At 48.6% G+C, this 25,049-nt stretch overlaps 1 protein-coding gene across 1 annotated transcript in view; it reads left to right on the top strand.

Annotated features, from left to right (window-relative positions):
- LOC142585190 (aquaporin AQPAe.a-like) overlaps positions 1 to 25,049 on the top strand; it is a 140,821-nt gene that overhangs the window by 69,715 nt on the left and 46,057 nt on the right. Inside the window, exons 2-3 of the mRNA XM_075695751.1 lie at positions 19,882 to 20,092; positions 22,310 to 22,390. Coding sequence (XP_075551866.1) covers positions 19,882 to 20,092; positions 22,310 to 22,390 — 292 coding nt within the window. The remainder of the gene's footprint in view (positions 1 to 19,881; positions 20,093 to 22,309; positions 22,391 to 25,049) is intronic.

The raw sequence follows: 25,049 nt of genomic DNA on the forward strand, positions 1-25,049 counted from the left end.
CATTTGTGGCTCGCATATATGTTTCTTCCGTAATCGCACTTCCATCGGTCGTGGCGCAGCGAGAAGTCCTTTTTGTCGGACTTGTTTCACTCCTGGGAGAGGGTGTAAGTGCGGTGGAGAAAAACTGGAATGGACCTTTTCGCTACAGTCGATCACATTCAAGAGGAGGAGGGGGAGTCCGAAGTTGCTCCTTCCGACACTCAACGCCTTTCCTACATGTGGCAGGGTTGCCATCGTTCTCCGTGACTTACATTTTCATTCTTTTCAAAACTGTTTGTTCGGCTTGGTTGAGGCCATTTATCGCTTTCTACGCAGTTTTTACCCGTTTATGCCATCATCTCCGACGGAGAAGGAGGAGGAATTCAACATTTCTTTTTTCTTTTCAATCGCGCAGTACTATCTGCGGGTGAAGGCCAATGCGAGTGCTATCTCCTTACCGATTTATCAACTGTCTGCAGACCGCGGTGTAAGATCAATATAGAGTATATAGAATATATTTTCTTACACCGTGCTGCAGACACATTAGTTTCGCCACGAAAGAAAGTGTGGCCGTTCATCTTGAGTCCGAAAGAATGCACGAATGTGCATTGCTTGCATATCACATCGCTGCCGAAGTAGCTACAATTCATCTGTCGTGTCCACCGGTGCTGCCTTATATATTAGCCAACTTTACGTGTTGGTAAGCGTATACATGTGCCGTGCAAGATGCAAACGCGGGGTTGCCGCTTTGGAGAAAACAGTGGACGCCACCTTCCCCCAGCTTTAAACCCTTTTCGCTGCTTCCCGGAGTTGTTGATTTTGGCAGGCGTTTCAAGTGGCACCGAAGCGCAGACCGATGCTCCCGATATAATAGACGAGGCCTTCGTTCTTCCTGAAGCATTCTGTGTGTAGCAGGTATAAGCGTGCGCTCACTCTCCAGATGTTTTCCCGCAGTATTTCCGCGTCACTGTATACACAGACGGGCACGCGACTTGTCTTTGTCATTTCAGTCCAGTGGTGACAAGGAACTATAGCCACGGACGGGTCATTGTAGATAGGTCAGGAAAACGCTGCATTGCATTATTACGAGGAAACCAAACACTGAAACCAGCGTCAGCAAGTTTTGAGAACATTTCCCCCGCCCCGGAAAATCTCTCTCTCTCTCTCTCTCTCTCTCTCTCTCACGCACGCACGCACGCAAACACACACACACACACGCGCGCACACACACACACACACACACACACACACACACACACACACACACACACACACACACACACACACACACACACACACACACACACACACACACACACACACACACACACACACAAACGCGCGCGCGCGCACGCGCACGCCAACTTCGAGTTTTGCAACCGCACTCGAAGTTTAAACCAATTTACCGTTTTTTTTTCTCATATGTCCCGTTGACGGCTGTTCCTGTGCTTGCTGTACGAAGCATTTTAATATTGCATCACGCTTGTTAATTTTTTTTTTATCTACAGACCTATATTGTGCCACAACTTGCTTGTCTGTAAAGGTCTGTAAATGATCCTTAAACATTAGGAATCATCACCCCGTAAAACTTGCTTTACGCAAGCGTGATCGCGTGCAGGACAGATTTTCGGCATTGCTCAGGTGATTAAAGGAAAGCGAGGAGACGGCACGAAGATATCGATCCACCGAGGCGCCCTTATTCGCGAAACTCGAGAGAAGTGACCCTGAAATTGCAGATCTCCGGTCCAGTGCTGATGGGCCGCCTGCACTAATCTCGGATCTTCCACGGAGGAAATGAGCCCTCGAACTTGACGCAACCGAACCGTCTGAGAAAGTTCCCGATCGGAAACGAGCGCGTCTAAGCGAAGTTCTACAAGCAGTTCGTGTCCGTAGTTGACGCTGACTCAGAAGAGGCCATCGGGTGGCGTAATTTACGTCAAGAAGCAGCACTTCGCTTTTATCTTCTTCTTATGTTATTTGTTTTCGCAAATGCGCACCATTCGTCATGTTGCGTCATTGGTGACAGGGATCTAATGAGTTTCGAGGTGAAGGAGAGGCGTTTATTGAGCTCTCAGAGAAGGAGGAGGAGTGCTGCTTGCGTCAGGCTAGCGCCTCCTAGATAGGAGGCCTGTGCACAGTGCCTTATGACCGTCATGCTATACTTGGACCGAAGTTTCTATTGCCAAGTCCGGCGTGACGAAAGCGGTGACGTCAAAATCACCGTGGCTTTCTCGGGAACATCGCCGTTAGATTATGTTGCAGTCGGGCAAGTCAGCACAGCGTCACGGATCGAAATGCACCGGCCTCGCGCTTGGTTGGAGGCGTCGGTCAGGCGGGCCTCTCTTAAAGCATGCCAAGAGACTGCTAATATAAAGTCACGGACCATTTCGCGCACGCTGCAGGCGCTACCACGCTAAATCTTCACTAAAGAGAAACGCCAATTCAGTTTATAAATTGGTGTTGTTTTCTGGAATCGGTTGGCGCAGGACAGGGGTAATTGGAGATCGCAGGAAAGAGGCCTTCGCCCTGCAGTGGACATAAAATAGGCTGATGATGACGATTATGATTACAGCTACATCCTCACTCACTGAGCGGGGGGAAAAGTTAGTGATTGCGGAAAGAAGCGAACGCCAATCTTTCCTCGTTTGAACTTTGCGCTGAATGCTGTTTGTGCGTGTGCGAGAAAGTTGAAAGGGACGTAAGATTAGCTGCCGCGGAAGGCCAATGGCGCTACAACAGTGTACGGAGACAGAAGACACAAACGGGAACGTATACACCCTATTGTGAACATTCAAATTTGGTTTCCGTTTTATAAACCACACGTCTCTCTTTACCAGTCTCTTTCTTTTAATGCATTTCTTTCAATATTATTTGTCAAGTGCCCAATTTTTCTTATCCTAATTGTTTTCTTCTACATTTATACGCCCCCCCCCTCCCCTTTCCATTTGATTGTGAGCTTCTTGGCATATCCCTCATGGTGGGTGAGCGCCATGATTTGAGGAACAAGAAAGGAGACATGTACGTATAATTCCAACAGGCAACCAACAACGTCAGCAACATGCCTCCGTAACTCTACATAGGATTTATTCATTAGAAATAGAAGGGCACAGTCCGTGAATCAGGTGCGTTTTTCGGGAGACAAGACGCCGCCTAAACAAATATTTGCTTCAGTAAGTCTGAATCGGATATTTCTATTCTATACGTTTCTGTAATTTTACTACAGCTCAGTGTACTTTACTGTCAATGTTAATCTGAACTGGGTATGCTGCATTTCTTGCATGTTTGAGTGTTTCGCTTTTTTTTTTTCAGCGTACTGAATAGTCAGTGTTAACGTAATGCTGAACTTATGCGTTACTGAGCTCATTATTTTGATAGGAGCAGTTAACGCGGCCAAGACTTTAATTTCTGTCAAGTTCATCAAACTCTGTTTAGTATTTTTCCTCTATACGCACTCCGGATGGGACATCCCACAGGCAGTCATTCTGTTTTGTTGGCAGCTTTCACGTTTTTATAACCGATCAGTCAAAAACAGTCTCAAGAGAGAGAGAGAGAGAGGTAAATCGAGGACAAGAAAAGTAACGAAAAAGTGAGAGCTGTCACCTTGTCGATCACAACTTCGGGAAGAGAGCCCAAAGTACTCAATTTGACTTCACGGACAAAGAGTGGAAAGTGGATTCGCTGAAATATGTGCGTTACCTCAAGCGCGATGACACGTACGTGCTACGTACGTTGTTTCAGAAAAAAAAAAATATTCGTGCTGAGGTAGCTGGTTAACATTCCTGCATATAAGACGTCCTGTCTTTCCTTCATGTGTTGTGCGTCTGTTCACACCGAAGGTTCACGTACATTATTTGAGCCATTTGGTTTTGTTTGGTTTGGTGCCTGTGGGTATGGTTCAAACCACTACGGGGGATCGGCCGTAAATCGGATGGCAGTAGGTAACGTGAAGGGAAGAACACTTAAATTTGCGTCGTGCAGTGGAACTGCGTTGCTTTTGCTTCATTCTCATCGAAGCTACTGGCGTATACGTATCGCTGCTGCGATCTTTTAAGAAGAAGCGACGACGAGCACCAACTCAGACTTCCTAGTCCTCCCCCTTCCCCCTTTATCTTTTTCCTTTCCCCGTTAATTTTTCCGCGTGTGCGCGGGTTTTTGATTTCACGTCGTCCCGGTTCATCGTCCTCGCGCTTAAAGGTGACGGCAAAAAAATCCCGTAGGGAGCAGTTGGTGTCATCGCGGTTAAACGAAGATACGTCCTATACTCGCGTCGTTTTACTGCGGAAGAGAAAAAAAAACACAGAAAAAGCAACAACGAAACGAAAATGCAAGATTGCGTTGCGCGAGCCTTTTAATTTCCATCCACGACGTGCGCGCGCATAGATAGCGCGCAGGGTGCGCTATGGAGAGCGGTGCGTGCAGATATGCTCGCCCCTCGCGCACGCGTGCTGCGCGGCCGAGCGTTCGCCCCGCGTTGCGGCGCAGCATCGCCGTTCGGGGCGGCGGCGCGAGTGTGTTGCACTCTTGACCTCCCGTTGCGCGAACGAGCGTCGGCTCGGAGAAGACCCGTGGGAGCCGTTCCCGGGACGGTCCCTCCTCTGCGGCCGCGCCGTGGTTTATCCGTCGGCCGCGATGAGGACGGGGCTGCGCGCAGGGCCACGCGATGGCCGCGGGGCGCCGCGCCGAGCCTTTCGGGCGGCCGCCGCTTCGATATACGACGCCGTCCACAAAACGGTGCAGCGGTTGCGGAGCCTAGTCGGTGGCGCCGGGACAATCGCGGAGCTAGCCCGGGGAGTACGCCGTAGTTTCGGGGCGATCACTTTGGCGAGATATAGTATCGCTCGCGCGAGATTTCTTCGCGTGACTCGGCGCCGGAGGACGCGCCCGCCTGCACGGTCACGACAGCGTTTCCGACGCTGTGCCAAGCTCGCTGTTGCGTAGAGAGCGCGCGATCGGCCGTTTTCTTCGACGCGTTCAGTGCCGAATCTCTCGAAATCTCGCGAAAGTGAAACTCTATTGGAAAGCGATCGCCCGAAAATATACCGCCGCAGGTACCAAATTTGTTTTTGCCTACAATAGAATATAGAGCTACAATAGGTCAGGACAGACGGAATGAGTGTATGTGCGGTCCTACGCGCTGAATGACGCCATAGCTAAACATCTGCAAACCTGCCCAAATAAGCACACTTTCTCAAAGTTGAGTTTTCGAATTAAAAGAAACTCTTTACTCGGGCCAATTCGGTCTAGCGGGTGGAAGACGTGAGAGCACAAACTTTGGTGTTATAACGTACCCAAGCTCACAGTGCTCCGGATCAATTTTGGCCACCACAGAATGTTCAATGCGTACCCAATAGCACGGTGCACGAGCGCTTTTGCATTCCGTCCCCATCGAAACTCGCTCGCAGCTACGCAATCGAACCCTCGACCTCTGACTGCAGTTGGACGCCGGCGAGCGCCTGCCGTCGCTCGCGCGTATATCTGGCATGGGCTGATCTCCGCAGACCGACGCGTCACGCCACCGACGCCGAGTGGCGTCTTTGACGCATAGACGCGTGTCCGCGCGCGCCGACGCGTGCCTGTCGTTGGACCTTAAGGCATTCGCGCAGAAAAAAAAATACAAGGAGGAGCTGTAGTGCGAGTAGTAGGCTTTGTTGCTTGAGTTTATTTCTGAGTTTGTTGAATGTCACAACCCTGGGGTGAGAAAGTGCGTATGCGAATTGAAAAAAAAAAAAAAACAGCAGCAAGCTAAAATGAAATCGACATGTACGCGCAGACGCCATATTTATACAGAATGCGCAGCAGCTATACCCTACCAACTGTCACGCAAGCTACACAGCTCTCAACAAGCGCAACAACGTGTTTAAAGCCGTCCGTGTATATATAGAGGCAGAGCTGGATCATTCAAAGACTTTCTTTCCACTGGCCTAGCGCTGTTTGGGAGCGAGTTCCATGCTGAGATAAACAAGATCGTCCAGCGTGGTGGAACCTGTTGCCGCTAACATCGCGGCTTCCTCGTTCCAGACGGACGCCTCAACTGTCGCGCTTCGTAATAGGAGCCATTATAAGCTCGCCAATACCAGGCGGACTCCCTCATAGTCATGAATCGAAACCAATTTTGTTCAGCTCCAATGGGGTGTTCAGCGTGACCGTGTCGATAGCCGTGCGGACAGCGAGGTCAGTGACCCGTGACAATCGTTACGAATCCAGGCCCGCATGTTCTCTCACCCGTGTAATTAAAGATTGTTTCGTATTACCTGACGCCGCGGTTATCACCGTTTGCTCCGAAGACTGACCTCCTTACCGAAACGCTGCCTGTAATTTCATATATTTTGCGTATGCTTTTTCATATAGTCCTTACGGAATCTATATTGAATCCATTAAATTTCATGTGATTTCCATAATGATCGTACGGAAAACATACGGAATTACTAGAGTGAATTGAAATTATGGGGTTTAACGTGCCAAAACCACTTTCTGATTATGAGGCACGTCGTAGTGGAGGACTCCGGTAATTTCGACCAACTGGGGTTCTTTAACGTGCACCTAAATCTAAGTACACGGGTGTTTTCGCATTTCACTAGAGTGAACACGGAACGTTTAATTATGGCGCAGCCCTTGTTACGAACTTATCGTCTTCTATTTGATGTTTCGTAACTCTTAAGACTTGCGCGCTACGTGTATCACAACAAAAGGGACGAATTTTCGAGCGGTTCTTTCTTGAACACTTCGTATAACTGACAGGTCTCCGCTCGTTCTTGCATGCTGTACCCTAGCACACGGACTACTTCGTGAATATGCCTCAAGAATTTCACGTCGCTGCACTTTCGTTAATACGGCCGTCGATAAGCTGACGCTAGCTTCAGTTTTCGCGCAACGCTGCACCGTACAAATGAGATGAAATGCAGAAGAAAGGGCGAAAGAGGTGAGGGAATCGAGATGTGAGGGGAGACAAGAGAGGGGGAAGAAGGTACGCCGTGGCCGCATCCACCACTTGCCTTCCTGGCTGCCCGCTCCCTCGTGGCTACGAGGGCCGAAGCACCTGTTTATCAATTACCCCACCCGCCTATTCGTGGCTTGCGCGCCGAGCCGGCCGGAAGGCGGCGGTTGCCCGTCGTGTTGGAGCAGCCCATAAGAGACCTGCGGCCGCTGTCTGTTTTGTTGTTTGGTTCTTGGCGAGAAGGGGAAGGGCAAGTTGGAAAGAAGGAGGAAATGGCTCTTGCATATTCTTCTTTAACGTGTGACTCGTTGTTGTTGTTGTTGTTGTTGTTAAGGCAGCGCGAGGGCGTCAACTCCGCGCGTGCGCATTGCAAACAGTTCTCCCAGCGATCTCCACCTCATCCGGCAAAGGCACCGCAGTAACGCCGCACGAACCACCTCCGTCCGTTTATGGCCTCCGCAATCCCGAGGTATTGCGTCACTTTCTCGTGCCTTACCGTCAGCCGCTGCAGCCTCCTCCGTAATGCCCCGACGAGGAAGCGCAGTTTAGCTTTCACGAGTATATACGCCCGCTTTAATGTTGGTTCCCTCCTCCAATATTTTGGTCTGTTCGCACGTGCAGCGCGGGGCACATCTTCGCCTAGTGGCTGCATTGGGCGTGTAGTGTATTTCGATGCAGGAGAGAGCTGTCCGAGCGCATATATTAGAGGTGTCGCCGCTCACTCGGCGTGTATGTAACGCGCTTGGATGAGTACGTTGCCACTTGGCGCTTCGCCAGATCTTGGTAAGCGATAACGCTCACTATGTGAATCGGGTGGAATGCGGATGCAAAAGGTAGCACGGTTAACCTTCAGAGGAAGAAAACAAATACATATCCGAAGCGTGGGGCGCGAATTCATATGAACGCTCTTACATTCAGTTAACGTGACTTCTTTCGCATTGTGTTTCTTGCGCGAAGGACAAGTTTGTGCCTCCGCACAGTAAAAAACAAAAAGCGAAGCGATGCGAATAGGAGAGTGGACGGAAGAGGCTTCCCACGTGCGCTTGCAACGCCTGCTCGGTATCTCCACAGCTTTCGAACTATGGGCTCTGTACCCATATTCAGAAAAACGTGCTTACGCTATAGAATGGTCTCAACAGCATTCAGATGCAAACCAGTCATGATGTTGGACACGTTATTAGCGATACACCTTTGTGAATTCGGCTGCCGAATCCACACAAACGTATTCGTTCGCATGTGCCGTACTGCCGTTGGCCGAACCCCGTAGCCAATAATATGTCCTACGTTATGATCGACTGGCATCTGGTGTTAAGAACAGTTATAGCGCAAGTACGTTTTTTTTTTTCTGAATAAAGGCATTGGTCCACAGATATACAAGGCAACTGGAACGGATGAGTACATAGCTCCTACAACAAAAACTTTTATCAAGCGTGCTTGCGTGAGTGCGTGAGCGTGTGTGGTGGGGAGGGGTGGAGGAAACCGAAGTGACATAGCATAATGTAGATTCTTCAGTGTGTTGGAGTGGAGGAGGGGGGTGGGGAGGATTCTAAGTGCCGTAATTAATTATCCAAGTTGCATGCAATGGAGCCCTAGTGGAGAGGGCGGCTGCAGCAATGGCAAAAATCTCCTCAGGTATTATAACGTACTTCATGTGAACTCCTGCGGACTTCAGCGGTGTCTGTGAAAACTCCATCATTAGCTAATGACTGCCCCTCAGAATTCTTGCGAAACTTTCGAGGTTCACTCGTAGCAGCTGACGACTCTGTTCTTTTGTCTCTTCTACGAGATTGCAAACCTATCTTCTAAATGTGCTTTTGTTATTGTTGTTGTTGTTCCTTCTTAGCAGTTAACCGGTCGTATTACCGGACAGAAACGTGCGCTACCATAGCGATTATCAACTGCTTTAAGTGATGGTTCTCTTCTTTATTTTTGTATCCTATAGTCAGAATCAGTATATCAAGGAGCGTGACACGGGGAATCAATCTAAGTTTTTGCTTAATGGTCACAAGGCGATTATAAAACAAGCCGACGAAATTGTCCGGAGATGTTTCAGGTACTCTCAGTGTTGAGTGCACTTCGGAGAACACTCCAAGAAATTTATTTATTTATTTATTTATTGGATTGGATATTTATTGGAAGTGCACTCAAGATTCGTTATTACCGGACACGGCGATGAGAATCTGCTTCATTTGTTCCAGAAAAGTAATTGCGCAGCGACCTGCTCAGTAATCCTGGACTGGTGTCTTAATGGAATCTGAAATCGCGTTTGTTTCCTTTTCATGGACCACTATTCTGTAGACTCGGCCGTCTTGTTCGTTAAGTATTGGTTTAACGCACTCTTACTGTATTTTTACTTATCCCTAATGACTTTCGCTATAGCTATTAGGCGGCATAGTGGCGTAGCCTACGTGTAAGTTTCCCACGCATCGCCGGGGAAAGAACTTGGTCATTAATGGCCTTTGGCGTTCTTAATGCGTTAGGGTGCTTGAAAGAACTTGATAGTTTTCCTTTTAAATGTCTCCATTTCGCTATTTAATTAAATAGACGTTCTGCTAACAGTAAAAAAAATGAGGTCCAATTCCTAAACTTAAGCGTCGTGAGATGACTTTGACGCTAATGTAGTGTGTTGGTGCACTATTAGTTACTATTCTGCAGCCGCTTAATTCACGATATAGCTTGCCGTCCCAGAGCTTGCTTATTTATTTCTGAACCAGTGTTTCCTTCACTCTCGCAGAGCCTGCAAAGTAAAAAAAAAAAAAAAACGGGCAATGCCCTAACAGAACGATGTACAGGAAGCAGAAGTAACACTGCAAATGAACGTATAAGAGAAACACCCGAGGAAAACACAGGAACAAAACAAAAGAACAGAGATTGCATAGCCAACGAGTTGTACACGTGTACCCATCGCTTGTATTGTAATGAACACACGCTAATTAGCCTGTCGCAAAAAGCCTGGAGGTTTGGTACCGCCACTCGCTTCTTGCTTTCTGGAAGGCGATCGAAAAATGCGCAGCAGTCACAACGGCGACGTGCACAAAGCTACTTCCTGACCTATTTTTAGGCTTACAGTTAGTTATTTTAATAGCAAATTGTACACTTGCGCGCTTTTTTTTTTCCTTTTTCTTGCACAGCGAGCAGGTTTCATAGTCGTGGCTTAGAAATCTTGAGAGCGGCGGCCGTGTAGAATAATATTAAGCTGTTTGGACACGACAGAATTGTACAATAATCGATATAAAGAAATGCGCGCGTTGTGAAGAAAAAAAAGAGAAAAAAAAAACAAGTTGACGACGACATTCGAAACACGGTTATCTTTTTCAAGCTCCAAGCAGCAAAGTACGCAACGTTCCACAACGTTCTTCTGAAGTAGAGAGTTTCTTCAGCTTACACTTCACCGTAAAAGGCAGTGCGTAATGCAACGCACCCACAACGGCAGCATCAACATACGACACGTGCAAAAACAGCACGACAACTTCTACGACCTGGCTCCACAGGGAGTTTTAATAGTAAACCGTACGCATAATCCATGGGCGTCATTGAGCCGCGTGCGCAAAAAACCATCCAATCAGAGTTTCGATTCCGCTCATGCGCAGTGTCGCTGACGCCTTTTCTCCGTTACGCAAAGTCACCTGTCATCCGCCGTTTCTAAGACTCTCAGTTGAAAACACGCGACCCTCAGAACTTTTCGTTGCCAGGCGTAGCCGTCTCGACGGCGTTGTACAATGCGCTTCGCGAAGCTCCTTTTCTCCCCTCCCCCCCCCCCCCTTTCCGATACGGATCTCTCACACATGGACAGAAAAACACGGCAGCTGCGAAGCGCGCGGCGCGCATTCTCTGGGCGTGTCAAAGAGCGCCGCAACCGGCGCGTCGTGTTTTGTCACCACGCGCTGGTGAGAGAGGGGAAAGGGACGGGGCAGTGCCGCCGGGCTTTCGAAGTGCTGCTCCCGCTTAATTGCCATCGCGCCTGGCTCGCGCGCAGTTATGTTGGCCTGCTTCGGCTGTCTGGTTTGGCGGCAATAAAGAACTGCCGTGTCCGAGGATTCGTGCGGATTGTGCGTGCGTGCGTGCGTGCGTGTGCGCGTGCGCGTGTGTGTGTGAGAGAGAGATTCATTAAAACTTCTTTCTGGGCGAGTTGGTGCATACTTGACATAAAAATTGTTACAGCGCAATCACATGCAACCACAAAGTGTGTCCCGTCCTTCATACTTTGTGGTTGCATGTGATTGCGCTGTAACAATTCTTATGTCAAGTGTGAGAGAGAGATAGAAATAAACAGGAGACAAAAGGCAGAGAGGTTAACCAGAATAACTGTCCGGTAAACTGTTCTGCTCTTCATCGCACGGTCCTCGCGTGTCGCAGAGTGGGATGTTTAGGAATTCGTCGAAGCAACACAATACCGAAGGTTGTCTATTTAAACGCTGAGCTATAGGTGTGTGCGAATATTCGAAACTTTCGAATAAGGAATCGAATAGTGTCTCGTTCGGTTCTTCGAATCGAATAATCACTATTCGTAAATGAGAATATGTTCCAATACTTTTCGAATATTCCAGAGCGTCAGCTGCTCCCAAAAAACATAAAATTTGAGCAAACGTGTGGTAAGTTGTCGCCCGCGCGGGCATAACAAGGACATAAAGCATGATAACTTGCGTAGTGGAGCAGGCTACGTCACTTAGGTAGCCATACTTTACAGGCTGTACAGTGGTGATTCGAGCTCTTTTCAGTGCCCTGTAGATGCAGAGAAACTACCTGCTCGCTTCGAATGCGCCATTTGTGCATTTAATAAACAACGCTCCATAACGTGCCATGTAGTGATAAAAACTTGCTAACTTCAAAAATGCTGAAGTGTGAACATTGTTTTTATATTTTTGTGATAACGGCTATTCATTATTCGAAAAGTATTTGATGTTCCATTCGATTTGATTTCGGCACTATTCGATGTGTATTCTATTAGGTCTCAATAATCACTATTCGCACACCCCTAAAACGCTTTCCTCAAAGGCTGCTTTTTCTTCTTCCTTATTTGCAGTTCACCGGTTGTTCTCAACGAAGCAAAATTAAAAAGATAATATTAATTTCGAAAGGTAAGCACGCCAACTACAGTGCCGTATCATCACTAGCGTACATTTCGCTATAGCTTTAATCGAAATACATTCGAAATATAATTTGAGAAGGAGGGCACAAATAGCCGTGAAAACGAGCGAGAAGCGCCTTAAGAAATTGCCTTTAGAAAACCGAAACTCGCTCCCATTCGGGATGTAAGAGGAGTTTTTGCTATCGTAATCCTTTTTTTTTCTTTGTTTTTTCTTTTTGAAGCCGTGCACTGTGACTGCGCGTCTGCTTCTGAGACGTTGCTTTTTCCGAGGCGACTCGATCTTTCCCCTGGCTCTGTTGTTCTTGCCTCGAAAAACCTCTTGACACCTTCGCTAATCTCCCATCGGAAAAGGATTACACAATGGCGACCCTCTTGGGGATTACGCCTGTACTCTTGGAGAGAAATAGGGGACTGAAATTCCCCGATCTCTGTCTGTATCAATGGGTTTAGGGAAGAGCCGAATTAAAAGTTGAGCCTTTCGCGAAAAGCGCGTAGGGCTTTTTTTATTTCTTTATTTTGGCTACGGCGTACTCCCTAGATTTCTGAGCTGATGTCTAGCACGTCCTATAACTCTCAGACTGGAACAATAATTAAATAAATAAAGGAAAATAAGCTGCGCAGTTGGAGATTAAACGTGGTCGAAAGTAATTTAAGTGGAGGGATGGGAAGCGACCGTTATTTGTTGCTACCCGAAATCCCCTTTCCTGCAGTATACCCTACACTCCTGCGTTCGTTCTGTGGTTACTTTAAATACGGCAGTATTTATTTGGTACGTGGCTTCGGCTCCGCTTCCACAAACACCTCCCAGTAAGACCGCAAGTACGAACGCGCGCCCATGCGAACGTATATGTGTAAGCATGAAATGAAGATGAAGATTAAACAAACCTGTGAATGCTCACAGTAAAACGCTAATCCAAATACCTAACTTTACGTTGAAATCCCGCAAACCGCCGAACTGACTTAACGCCGTGAGGCAATTTTTTTTAATTATACGGTACTCAGGAGATGATGTGGCCTTTAGTTGCCGCCGGCTACTCCATTTCACGTAAAGACTAAAAATAATAATTAACTTAAACGCATCAAAGCTAAAAGTCAACTCCAAATCATAATAACACTAAGTCCAGTCACATCAGCACACTAATCCCACACTAAAACAAAGTCAACTCCAAATCATAAAAGCACGAAGTCTAGTCATAATTACGCTAATGCCACGCTAATACTGTCTTTCCCTCAATTAGCCTCACGGGTAATTCAGGGAGGCTAATTGAGGGAAAGACAGCCTGGCCTTTCTGTGCTGCTCTCATCGTTGTTGCCTCGTTCATTTTTTTATGTTCCATAAGAGAGAAAGAAAGAAATAACCATTTGGAGTGAAGTAACATCACGCCGTCCCTTGCGCAAGATGCATCCGTCGCCGCACGGATCCTGGCATCGCGCTTTCCCTGCACGCAGGCAGCCTTATGGGGGAAGCAGCTCACGTTGTGCGCCGCCGAAAGTGCGCGACGTGAGGTGAAGCCGACCCACGGGTTGGCCGCGTCCTTTCGATTCGCGCGGTCGTTCGTAAAGCGACTCATCCCCCAAGCAACGCTACTGCTAGCACGCGAACCCCCCTCCTAAAGAAATGTGCCCTGTTGACCGCCGAGGATGCCTCGTGCTTCCTTCGTATGCAGTGGACCTAGCAAGCCCCCGGATGCACTGCTATATACTGCGACTCTACGCGGCTTTACGGATACTGAGGTCGGTGCCGAGTTCGCCAGTGCTCTAAACACCTTTAATGAAAATGCCACATTTTATCAGAAGGCCAGTGCAAACTTCATGACTTTCTACAAAAGCACCATGCCAAGAACCAATACCTCGAGAGCAGAAAGCGTTTTCTACAGACCTCAGTGACCAACTGTGGTGTCGATGTGAATCACCGGATGAAGCGGTAGCCTCTGTGTTCTGTCTCCTTCCTTTCCATCTTTTTATTCATTAACGCCTTTACCCCTCTGTAAGGTAGCAAATCTGACGCACGTCTGCTTGACCTCCATGTCTTTCCCATTTCTCTCTCTCTCTCTCTCTCTCTCTCTCTCTCTCTCTCTATCGCTTGGTAACAAAGAACACGTTACATAGTAGAGCGAACATTTAAAAAGGGCATTTAGTGCTTCTTTTGTACAATAATGTCAGCTAGATGGTTAGCTCCATGATGGAGCGCTGAGGAATCGAGGAACACCGCGCAAGGATACCGAGCGAAGTCATTCGTCGGCGCACTAGCGCTACCGGAAACACGTCTGCGCGATCGTGTTCGCTCATACCTATGTCGCACTCCGAGATCGAGTGAGGAGCCTTCTGCGGGACAGTCCCACGAAGAGCACTGACAAGCACGCAAGGAGTGAGACAGAGAGAGAGATAGAGAGAGAGGGAGAGAGAGAAAGAGGATGCATAAAAAGGCAGGGAGGTTAACCAGAGGTAGTCCCGATTGACTACCCTGCACGGGGGGAGTAGTTCGATCGGTACGCGCCAGCTTTCCCCAAAAGAGAGTGAAAGACTCAAGTTCCCGTTGTAGCCGAGTTACATGCGCCATCAGGTGGCGCTGGAATCAGAACACTCGCGCCACCTTTTGTCGTAGCCACGACGTCGACTCGCATCGTTGCATGTATGTCATGCCGGGAAGCCGAACGCCAGAAATTTAGCAGCGCGCAAGACGACCGTCAGGGGTCGCGAAAGACTCGAGCCTCCCTGCAGGTTTAATTTTTGTAAGTAACCGCACCAGCTGGAAAACTTAGCGTAAAAATGTTCGGCCGCAAGTGCAGGGTAGTTCTTGCTGTCATGCCTCCCGCTTTCATGTGAAGAAGCGGCGTGACGCGTGCGCTTGAGCGAGCTTATAGATTGGTGGTGTGTTTGGAGAAATAAACGGTTAGTAGTAGCGTTAGTTCTCGCCTGTTCCTGGTGTCTGCGTCCAAAAAATTTTGCATCAAGTTTCCCCAGTCAACATGATGAACCAACTAGCCCGACAGTCAGTCCTTGTGAACCATATGAAGGCAAGAGAAAACGAGACTAAGGAAATCGTAGACTAAACTAATCGCTTTTCTTTAATTGAGAGGGTACACGGAATTATAAAGAGGATTAAGCTTGCGATAAGCTTCGTGTTCTTAATAAATAAGAAAGGTAACTAACGGAAAGTGGAAGGAAAGGCAGCTTGACGCCGGTGTGAAGCCGAACCTCCGCATGAAGCGTGCTATGCACCGAAATATCCAAGCAAGTGGACGATTGAGCAGCCGCCATCGTATCAACGTGTGCTCTTTAATTTGCTCTGCATAAGTGCAGTGGCGACTAGGATACCGTTCTCTTTCAAAGCTCGTTATCTCTCCTGGTTTCCGCGCAGTCTTGCTGTTATCGGTTATGTAGCAACGCAAAGGACAGATCACTCCGCTTTACACTTTGTTGACCACCTGCACTGGTCGGCAAGGTGGTCGACACCTGCAGTGAGATAACATGAAAGCAGTTGAGTGAATAAAATTGTGTCCGCAGGCGCGCGACGGCGACATCGAAGATGACCTCGTCCTCGCACCACATCTGATCAATTAGAGTATACAAATGCGTAGGATAGTGCATGCTGCTCTGCGTCACTTCCGGTTTATCGCTTATCTATCGGAGCGATTGCGCTATACGGAGCGAGGAAAGCTATAGCGAAACAGTGGCCTTTCCATATCTCTCGTTATCCACATCGGAATGCGAACCCTCGAGCGGCCTTGAAGGGAGGTCAAGGTGAGCGCCCAGCCGTGCGCTGATTGCAACACGTCCTCGCTTTACCTCCAACACCAAACGCCCGCGCGCTGCTTTCCTGTCACTTCCCCGCGCACTGAAAATCAAGAGCAACGCTCGACACTACAGGTTCAGCTCTAGTACCGCGCTGTATTTATAAAAGGCCTTTTCTTTTCCCCCGGGCTTTTAACTTCATCGCCAGCGCCAATACCAACTTGAGTGGTGCATTGTGGCGCCAGAGAGTGCCATTATTCAATAAGCTTAATCCGGTTCAACCACAGAATCCACTCACCGAATAAATTGTCCCCTAGTAAGTATGCTGGTGAAGAAGGAGATTGTGGAAACCTTTTTTATAAAACACAGTGAAAAGTCGTGCGCTAACCAGTCCTTTGTTCTGCTATTCGAAAAGCAGTTCAGGGGTTTAAATTGGCAAAACGTCGCTCGTAAGAGCTGCTGGGCATTAGGCATCTACCTTTGGTTATCGTGTGTCCAGCATCACAATTCCAGCCACCTGTCAGTTCTAGTCCAGCAAATGCTAGTTCCACAATGACAGTGCGTTTCCACCGCAGCTAAGAACCTGGGAGCCTGGCTTTACCTGTTTTCGACTCGGACATCCAAACGAGTGTTTCTGCAGTACCTGAAGGCGACAGCTTGAGTGTTTACTGTAGATACACTGCGCTTTCTTTGTCTAATGCACGTCATCTATCTAAAATCCAGTCTTCCCTATTTTGTTTCCCCGTCTCCCATTTCATGTGTAGGTATTAAGCTGGTACTAAGGTCAATTAACCTTTTTGGATTTCCCATCTGTCTTTTGCTCAGTATCAATTATGCTTCTATGCTAGGCCATCGGTTGTCTGTCATAGGCGTCGCGAATCCTTTCCAAAGTGAAATAATTCCCTCTAATCTCAGCCAGAATGCCAAAGCTTCGAGATTGTTCCACACGCGTGACAACCAATTCGAACCAAACCCCTCGAAGCTTAGGCGTCGCCACTTGCTCGCCACTGAGTCTGCCTAGCCAAGCACCTGTATCTACGAGTTATAAGCAGTCACCTCGGAGCCTGAAGGGGCTAGCGCTACATGGAGGCATGCTGCTGGTGAAAAGGAAATAGTCACCAAGAGTAATGGATTATAAAAGATAAACTTCATAACTATAGATACAAGACATTCAAATTAATGCACTTTGAAGTCACGTTAAGTACCGCGTGAGAGACCCGAAACAGCGGTTAAACGGCCACATGGTATTTCTACTCGGTGGAGCACGATGTCGCTTGATCGAATCTCGGGCACGGCGGCATTTCGGTATAATAATAATAATAATAATAATAATAATAATAATAATAATAATAATAATAATAATAATAATAATAATAATAATAATAATAATAATAATAATAATAATAAAAATGAGCGTTTATGTTTAAGTGCGCGTCACTTCAGCTGGTCTAAATTATTCGGCAGTCCTGCATCCCGGCTTCCCCAGTATCCCACAACGCGTCATTGCTGCTTTTGAACGTGTGTAAGTACATAATTATCATTACCGTCTTTATTTGTACCTTCCCCACACCAAGTGGTGAGTCAGTTTTTCCAGTAATCAGAAGCCTCGCGAACTCCTTACAGCGAGCGCCGGAGTCATTTCTGATGTCTGCTTTGTCACTCACTCTCCTTTTTCTTTCTGTCTCTCTAACACACGCACACGCACGCACACACACACGTGCGCACACACCCACACACACGTATGCGCACGCACACACACACACGTATGCGCACGCACACACACACGTGCGCACACACCCACACACACGTATGCGCACGCACACACACACACACGTATGCGCACGCACACACACACACACACACACGTACGCACGCGCCCGCGCGTATGTTCTCAAAGCACTGCGACTAACACCGGTGGCTGCAACGCACGAGTAATCCCGGTGATCGCAAATGAGCGCGCCCGCGCTTTCGGTAGCCCCGAGCGAGACGCAGCGCGCGAGGAATGTCGGAGGAACCAGGAAAAAGAAAGACGAGTCGCGCAGTGCCGCGGATTAGCGAGTGGCTTCGGCAAGCGCGAGGTTCGTATATTATGCATGCTGGGCGACGACCACCACCTCTTCCTCGCTTTAGGTTGCCTGCTTGCAGCATGCCCCCTCCCCCCCCCCCCCCACCTCCACCTCCATGAGCCGCGCGAGCCGCACGCCTCTTAGACCTGCGGCTGTCAGCGAAAGAGAGAAATCGTGCGGGATCGAGAGCTGGCCTAGTTGGCAAATGAGCGCAGTGAGAACGGATGCATGTAGCGGCACACGATACACCAGGCATGAAAGAGAGCCGTGCACAGGATTAGCAGTCAAAGATTTGGTCGATACGCGATATACACACGTAGAGGTGAGACAGAAAGAGAGAGAGAGAGAGAGAACTACAAGCAGGCGAGTTATCCAGGTAGTTAGTAAAGGAGACACGACGAACAAAATAAAGTCCTAGATATTGATGGCCGTACTATTACGTAAGAGCGTTTCCTAATTGGCCGGCGTCTGGCGTCGGCCAAGGAATCGGCGCAGCATCAAATTTCAGTGGAAGTTGCGTTGCCAACAAGGTCCGCATTGCCTTCCCCCAAGAGCGTCGCCATCACTCTCTGTAATCATTGTCAGAGATGATCTTAATGCAATTCATCGCTCCGCTCTTTCTCGTTTTTGAACATTTAAGCAATTCATTCCATCGTATAGTAAAACTACCAGCAAACAATTACAAAACAAGGAGCGGGAAATAACCGGTGCCTTCAAAGGCATAACGGTCTCAAAGCCAATACAACAAATTTAAAAGGGCATGTCCCGACCGGAACGTCTTCCGGTCGGAACAGCAACAGCTCTTTGTTTCCTTCATTATTGCTTCTTTATCCGCCCCTTTTATAGAGCTGTGTTGTTAATTATGAACAAGGTCCCGCTTCCCGCACTTACCGCGCCCCTCCTACCGCGTTCCTAATCACCCCGTTTACGCAGCTTCGAAAAAATGGCAGGTTCCCACTCTTTTTCGTCTCCAGCATACACAGCGCGAACGCTAAAGCATTGTATACCGTTCACCAGACGACGTCGCCGTCGTCATAGCTTTGTGTTTCGGCGGCGCGCCTGAGGACGACGCGCAAGAGGTGGAACTTTTTCGGGTCGACTTCTGGGTGCAACGTAATGGAGTGCGCCCGAGTGTGTGTGTGTGTGTGTGTGTGTGTGTGTGTGTGTGTGTGTGTGTGTTTGTGTGTTTGTGTGTGTGTGTGTGTGTGTGTGTGTGTGTGTGTGTGTGTGTGTGTGTGTGTGTGTGTGTGTGTGTGTGTGTGTGTGTGTGTGTGTGTCCATGGTTCGGTAGCCGCCTTTTCTTCGTACCCGACCCATCCTCCTATCGCGTCGGCCTTCGCAGCGAGAGCAGCTCGCCGCCGCCTTCCGGACGCTGGGCCCAGGAACGCGCGCGCGCGTCTGCGTTCATTAGCGACCCGTCCAGGCCGTGCGCGGCCGGCGTGTTGTCTTTGTATCGGCGCACCCGAGGATAAACGAAGCCATCGTCGGGCCGCTGAAAGCAATCGAACGTGCCCCGCAACAAAAGGGACGCGGGTGAAAGCATGGCTGCGAACGAAAGTGGGGGTCCGAGAGGCGCGCTGCGTATAGGGTGCGTGTACACTCTCTGCTGACCCGAGCACGAAGGACCGTCACGTTGGCTTTTTTGTCACAGCTTTAGAGGGCCTTCTCTGTTTTTTTGTTAGTTTTCTGAAGGGAAGCGCTGATAGAAAGTCCTGTTCACTTACCGAGGTCTCTTCTTTCATTCTTGCCTCGGCGGCGGAACTAAATAACTGCCATCAACACGGGAGGTCTCGCGACCCAATCCTGCCACTAATGACTAATAAGTTCTCATCTATATAGAGCAACAGCAACGCGTATGCAGGACCCACTTGGGTTTTTTACCAGCGAAGAAAGGGGAGAGCACAGCGTATCGTTAGAAGCGACGCTATCGTTATACGCTGACGTTGCATCACGCGCCGCGAACAGCGTTGTGCCGTATTCGAATTGAGTGCCGCAGTTTTTCGGCAAAGTGGTAATCTTCTCCATGTTCGACGTTTCTTACAGCGTTCTCTCGCTTTCTTTTTCTCCTCCTCTCGCAGCGTGTCGGTGCCAGGCCACCAGAGCTCTCTGGGCAGCACTCGCCCCCACGAGGCCCTAGGCGCCTGGCAGGCGTTCGGCGTCGAGTTCGTGCTCAGCTTCCTGCTGGCCTCCACAGTTTTCGCAACCCGCGACCCGCACCGCAGCCACCTGGGCGCCGGCTCGGACGCCATTGTCATCGGGTTCGCCTACTTGGCCTGCACTCTCGCTGGGGTGAGAGCGAGCTGGCCCTCCTTGTAATCAGAACGAACGTGCAGGAGACTTCATTGGGGCAGGGCGCGAGTGACAGAAAAGTAGCAACAAGAAATTGAATTCGGTGCAGTAGTCACCAACCAGAAGCACAAGGCTAGAAGAACTTTGTACTGAAGGCTATGATATATATATATATATATATATATATATATATATATATATATATATATATATATATATATATATATATATATATATATATATATATATATATAGTATACGTGACAGCTATAGTTCTAACTGCGCCTGCGATGATAGATGGCATAGTTTCAAACTGTGTATTAAGCCTGTTCACCTGGTGGGTGCACCGAAATATCTAACACGAGAGTTTGACGACGATATCTAGGGAACCTTATTTCATGCAGCTTTTGCATCGTCTGTCGCAGCTATCATCACGTTTACCTGCCAGAAAAACTCGCGAGCAAGGAAGAACTTCTTTTGTCCTCATCAACGATTCGATCTTATACCGTTTAAAGCAAGAGTGTTTGACATGGATCAAAGAAAGTACTCTTAAGGAGGCGAGAATTCCAGACAGTCCAGTGTCCACAAATTAAGCACAGGAAACAAGCGCGCACTGTATGTAGCCTACAGGTGAACGACGAGTTGAGAAGTTCTGCTTTTCAGTGTACAAGACTCAGCAGGCTAAAAGGATTTGAAAACATCGCTGTTCGCGTCACTTTTCTTGGCGCCGGAAGGTTGCCAGTTTGGCGACGCCTTTAACAGCGCAATGTCGTGGGTTCAATACCCGCCCGCGGTGCCGCACTCCGATTAAAGCAGAACGCAAAATGCCGGAGCACGTTGAACAACCTCGACCCGCCGTGGTTGCTCAGTGGCTATGGTGTTGGCCTGCTGAGCACGAGGTCGCGGGATCGAATCCCGGCCACGGCGGCCGCATTTTGATGGGGGCGAAAACACCCGTGTTCTTAGATTTAGGTGCACCTTAAAGAACCCCAGGTGGTCAAAATTTCTGGAGTCCTCCACTACGGCGTGCCTCATAATCAGAAAGTGGTTTTGGCACGTAAAACCCCAAATATTATTATTATTATTGAACAACCTCAAGTGGTCAAGTCTATAATCCGGATTCCTCCACTTGGGAGTCTCTCACAGTCCCTGTGTTGCTTTGGTGCAATAAACTGCCAGTTTTGCTACTTGGAGTATGTGTGCGTATGTGTACGTCATCCGGAGTTTTTTTCCCCTTTACTTTTACAATCAACAGCACAGTGTTTCTGCCGTAGACGTCACTTCCGCATTAACACTGACGCGTTGCAAGATGAAAAGGTTGTGCTCCAGCTCCCGCGTTCGTGGTCCGAGAAGGCGCAAGTGAAAATGCATTTCGAATCGTCATCACGGCATTTCACAGACGATTCTGAAGAACTTGAAGAGGAGCAGTACGTGGAGCACGAGGTTGTTGTTTAATGATACGCCCCCTCGTGGGGGTAGCTTTTTGGAGTAATTTGTGCACCGCATGAGATAAAGAATAGGGCAAGACTGACGGTTCGTCAAGAGGGGCGTCGGTGACGAAGCGACGCACACGCCTACAGCTCGTACGAAGCCTTGATTTTCAAAGACGGGCAGTGTGTTAACCTAACGAATACAAATCGTGAGATTATGAACTAAGACTTGTCTTTATCCTCCTCAGATTTGTAATTTTCTTCGACTATATAGCACGCTGGCCAACCTTGCCAGCGAAGTCGTTCCCGACGATGCCACAATTACTCGGAAGCCCTTAAACTTTAAAACCGACTAGACTGCAGACCTTTTCCTGCGCCTGAAGTACTAAGACTGCGGCCACATCCGTCGCTGGCACAAACAGCGACTCGCGCACTGGTGCAGTTTTCGAAGCTAACCAGCCTGAGTGACTGTTTGCTGCCCTTCTTTTGCATCGTGGTGCGTGATCTCTGCATCTGTTCCTCTTTCTACTCTTCATCTCCATTGACACCGGAGTTGGGTAGCGAACCGTTCGCGCGTCTCGTTGACGCAGCTGCCTTTCTTATCCTTGAACTTTCGCTCTCTCCCTCCCTCCCTCCCCCCTCTCTCTCTCTCTCCCTGTTATGACGAGCGCAATCTCATTGCGCTTTCTTCTTACATGCCAGGCTAAGACGCACGTGGCCCTTGAATTTGTGGAGAAAAGCTGGCCTTCCCTTTGGGCCTAATGTTTGTGCTCCAATTTGTCTGCAGCTGCCCGCGACGGGAGCATCAATGAACCCGGCGAGGTCCTTGGGACCGGCTTTTGTGATGAACAAGTGGGTAGACCACTGGGTAAGTGTCTTTCTGTGAAATTCTTGCTGCGTTTGCGCCTTCCTCCGCGTTGTCTTTTCTTTCGTTTTCTTTTCATCTCTTTCTTTTTGCGTGCCGTTTCTTTCACACCACCTCATGCCAGAAACAGTTGATATACTATACAGCAAGAAAGACTGCGTCAATAAGCGTATAAAGGAGAGTATTTGTTGACTACCACTCGCGTGGCAGGAACGTAAAAAAAATAAATATATAGAAATGCTTTTCTGCTGCTTGCATGCTTCCGTTCGCCATCTTTCTTAAAAACTTTTCCTGTGGCTCGCCGCGACAGTGATCTTTACACAGACCTTGTTACTTCGTAGTTTCGTAGTTACCTCCGCGGGCAAGAGCAGTCGTGGCTTGCGCCTTAGCTTATAGCGAAGTCGTAGCCTACTCATATAGCTGGGAATTTTCTATAACACCGTTGATTTCCCTTATTTTATAAGAACGTGGTCAAATTCACAGTCGCTGCGATTCGAAACAGCAGTGCGCCGGACCAATTAAATGGGACACACTAGGTTTACCGCCTTCGTACAAGAGCAAATCCTTTCTACTACGTAACCACAGTCGGTGTTTGTCTGCATACGTGGCAGCGTGGCCATGCAAGTTTCGTCGGGCTTCATCGCCGATGAACTCCACCTGTGTAGTCATGGGAGACGTAGAACATTCTTTTGCTAGTCTGTATACCACGAGTGGCAATATCTGCGGCAGAATCTACGAAACTATATAAACCGTGCCGGTTGACCGCTCACATGTGCGTAGTTTCGCGTTGGGGTTCGCCGACGCATAGAGGCATGGCGAGTTAAGGTACTTGAATGATACACATACCCACACGTCTACTCGCAATCTCCCCGGACAGATATACGTCCCGGACATGTCCCTGGTGTAGCAACTACACAGCGACGCTCGCGCACATAACCCACGAATGCACCGACCGTCCGGGCGACGCAATTTCGCCACGAGTCACAGCACACACACTCACTACGTGGTCTTGGGAGGCGAGACTCTCCGAACTGGACCTGGGAAGCCAACTGGCGACCTTCCACCAGGCCCGGCGAGCCGCTATCGCCAGTGAAGCCCTGCCAGAGTGAACCAACCAGGAATAAACCGCGCAACGGTTTCTGCAATAATAAAGTTCCGTCCTCCTACTCCTCCTCCTTCTCAATGATATTTCGATTGCAATGGCATTCTCGCCCAATGGTGAGGAGAACAAGAGGGCGCTATAACGTTGCAAGGCTTAGGGAGCCTGCGTGCAAGTTCTGTTTTCGGGTGGTGACAACACCGAAATTTTGACCGCTATTTACCGCCAAATTTGGTGAGAAGTTATTTTGATTCCCGATCTCGCTAGAATTTCGGCGCATTCCTGTTTTTTTTTTTTTGTCACTATCTGGTGTACCCATGCTGGCACGCGAGCTATTAAATTTCTTATTTTTATACTTAATTTTATACTAACGTGCACAGGAAACCTTTATACATCTTTAATATATACTAGTTGCATTTTCCTTTTATTTTTAACACATCAAACTTTTTTTTTCTATTGCATGTCTTGCGATACGTATAAAGCAGCAAATTATAAGGCATGGTGGCGTGCTCGTGGTAGTATTATCTCACACCAAGAATGTGAACTGCATTAAGCACTGTCGTTGCCTTCCACTTGTACGTAATATATAAAGGGTGTTTTAAAATTTTTAGGTGTGCTGTAATAAAGACTGTACTTACTATCCTATTTAATTAAAACGTAGACGTGCCGTGTACTGCGTTCAGGCGCGCTGTATGTCTCTGGCTGCTGAGGCCAAAGTTTATTGAAAAAATCTTAATTAGTTTCACGTCACCAAAAGTTGCGGGGAAACGTGGTCTGTCACCTGGTCTTTCGCCATTTTGATTCCCACATCTTACAACTTGTCGGAAAGTGTTTAACCCGCCACTTTAGCTGGCGGTGGCACGTACCCTTACAAAGGCTGCCACCACCCCAAACCAGAGCTTGCATGTAGGCTTCCTAACGAGGTTAGGGCCGACTGTGCGCCAGCAACAACAATGCTCGCTCTATTCGCCGGCAGCGTCGCATTACTGCATTAAAGCTGGGGTTCGAAGCCGTCGCGACCCGCAACGCTTATTCCTCACGAAGAAACCTTTTCCGAATGCTTCGCGCTTCACTGATTTAACACCACCATTGGCAGATTCTGGCCGCTACGACCAAGGTTTCCAACGGCGTGTCGCAACGCCGTTAATTAAATCACACTGACCCACCCACCGATACGCATAGAGAGACGTTGCTCAACCGTCTATTTCGAACGGTTGCCAGCATCGCTTGGTTTTGAATGACGGTCCAAGCCCGTGGACGCATGCTTGTACGCAACCGCCTGGTCCATGCAGACATACCCACGAGTTGCAAGGGGGAGCAGTCGTTCATCCTTACGACGGTCTGGCCTCCGCTCGAAGCGCGTTCTGCCGGCGAAGGAGTGAGGATATAGTACTGTGGACCAGTTCGATGCGCGGAGCCCCCAATCACCGCGTGGGATGCTTTATTTTCAGAGACAATAGAAGGGAACGCTCTCTCACTCGCTCGCCCGGGAATTGTGGGAAGCTGCGTAGAAAGAGCCGCGACTGCTTTGGAGAGAGCTCGAGTCCGGACACTCTTGGGATC

The sequence above is a fragment of the Dermacentor variabilis genome, chromosome 6 (genome assembly GCF_050947875.1).
Source record: "Dermacentor variabilis isolate Ectoservices chromosome 6, ASM5094787v1, whole genome shotgun sequence".
Classification (NCBI taxonomy): domain Eukaryota; kingdom Metazoa; phylum Arthropoda; class Arachnida; order Ixodida; family Ixodidae; genus Dermacentor; species Dermacentor variabilis.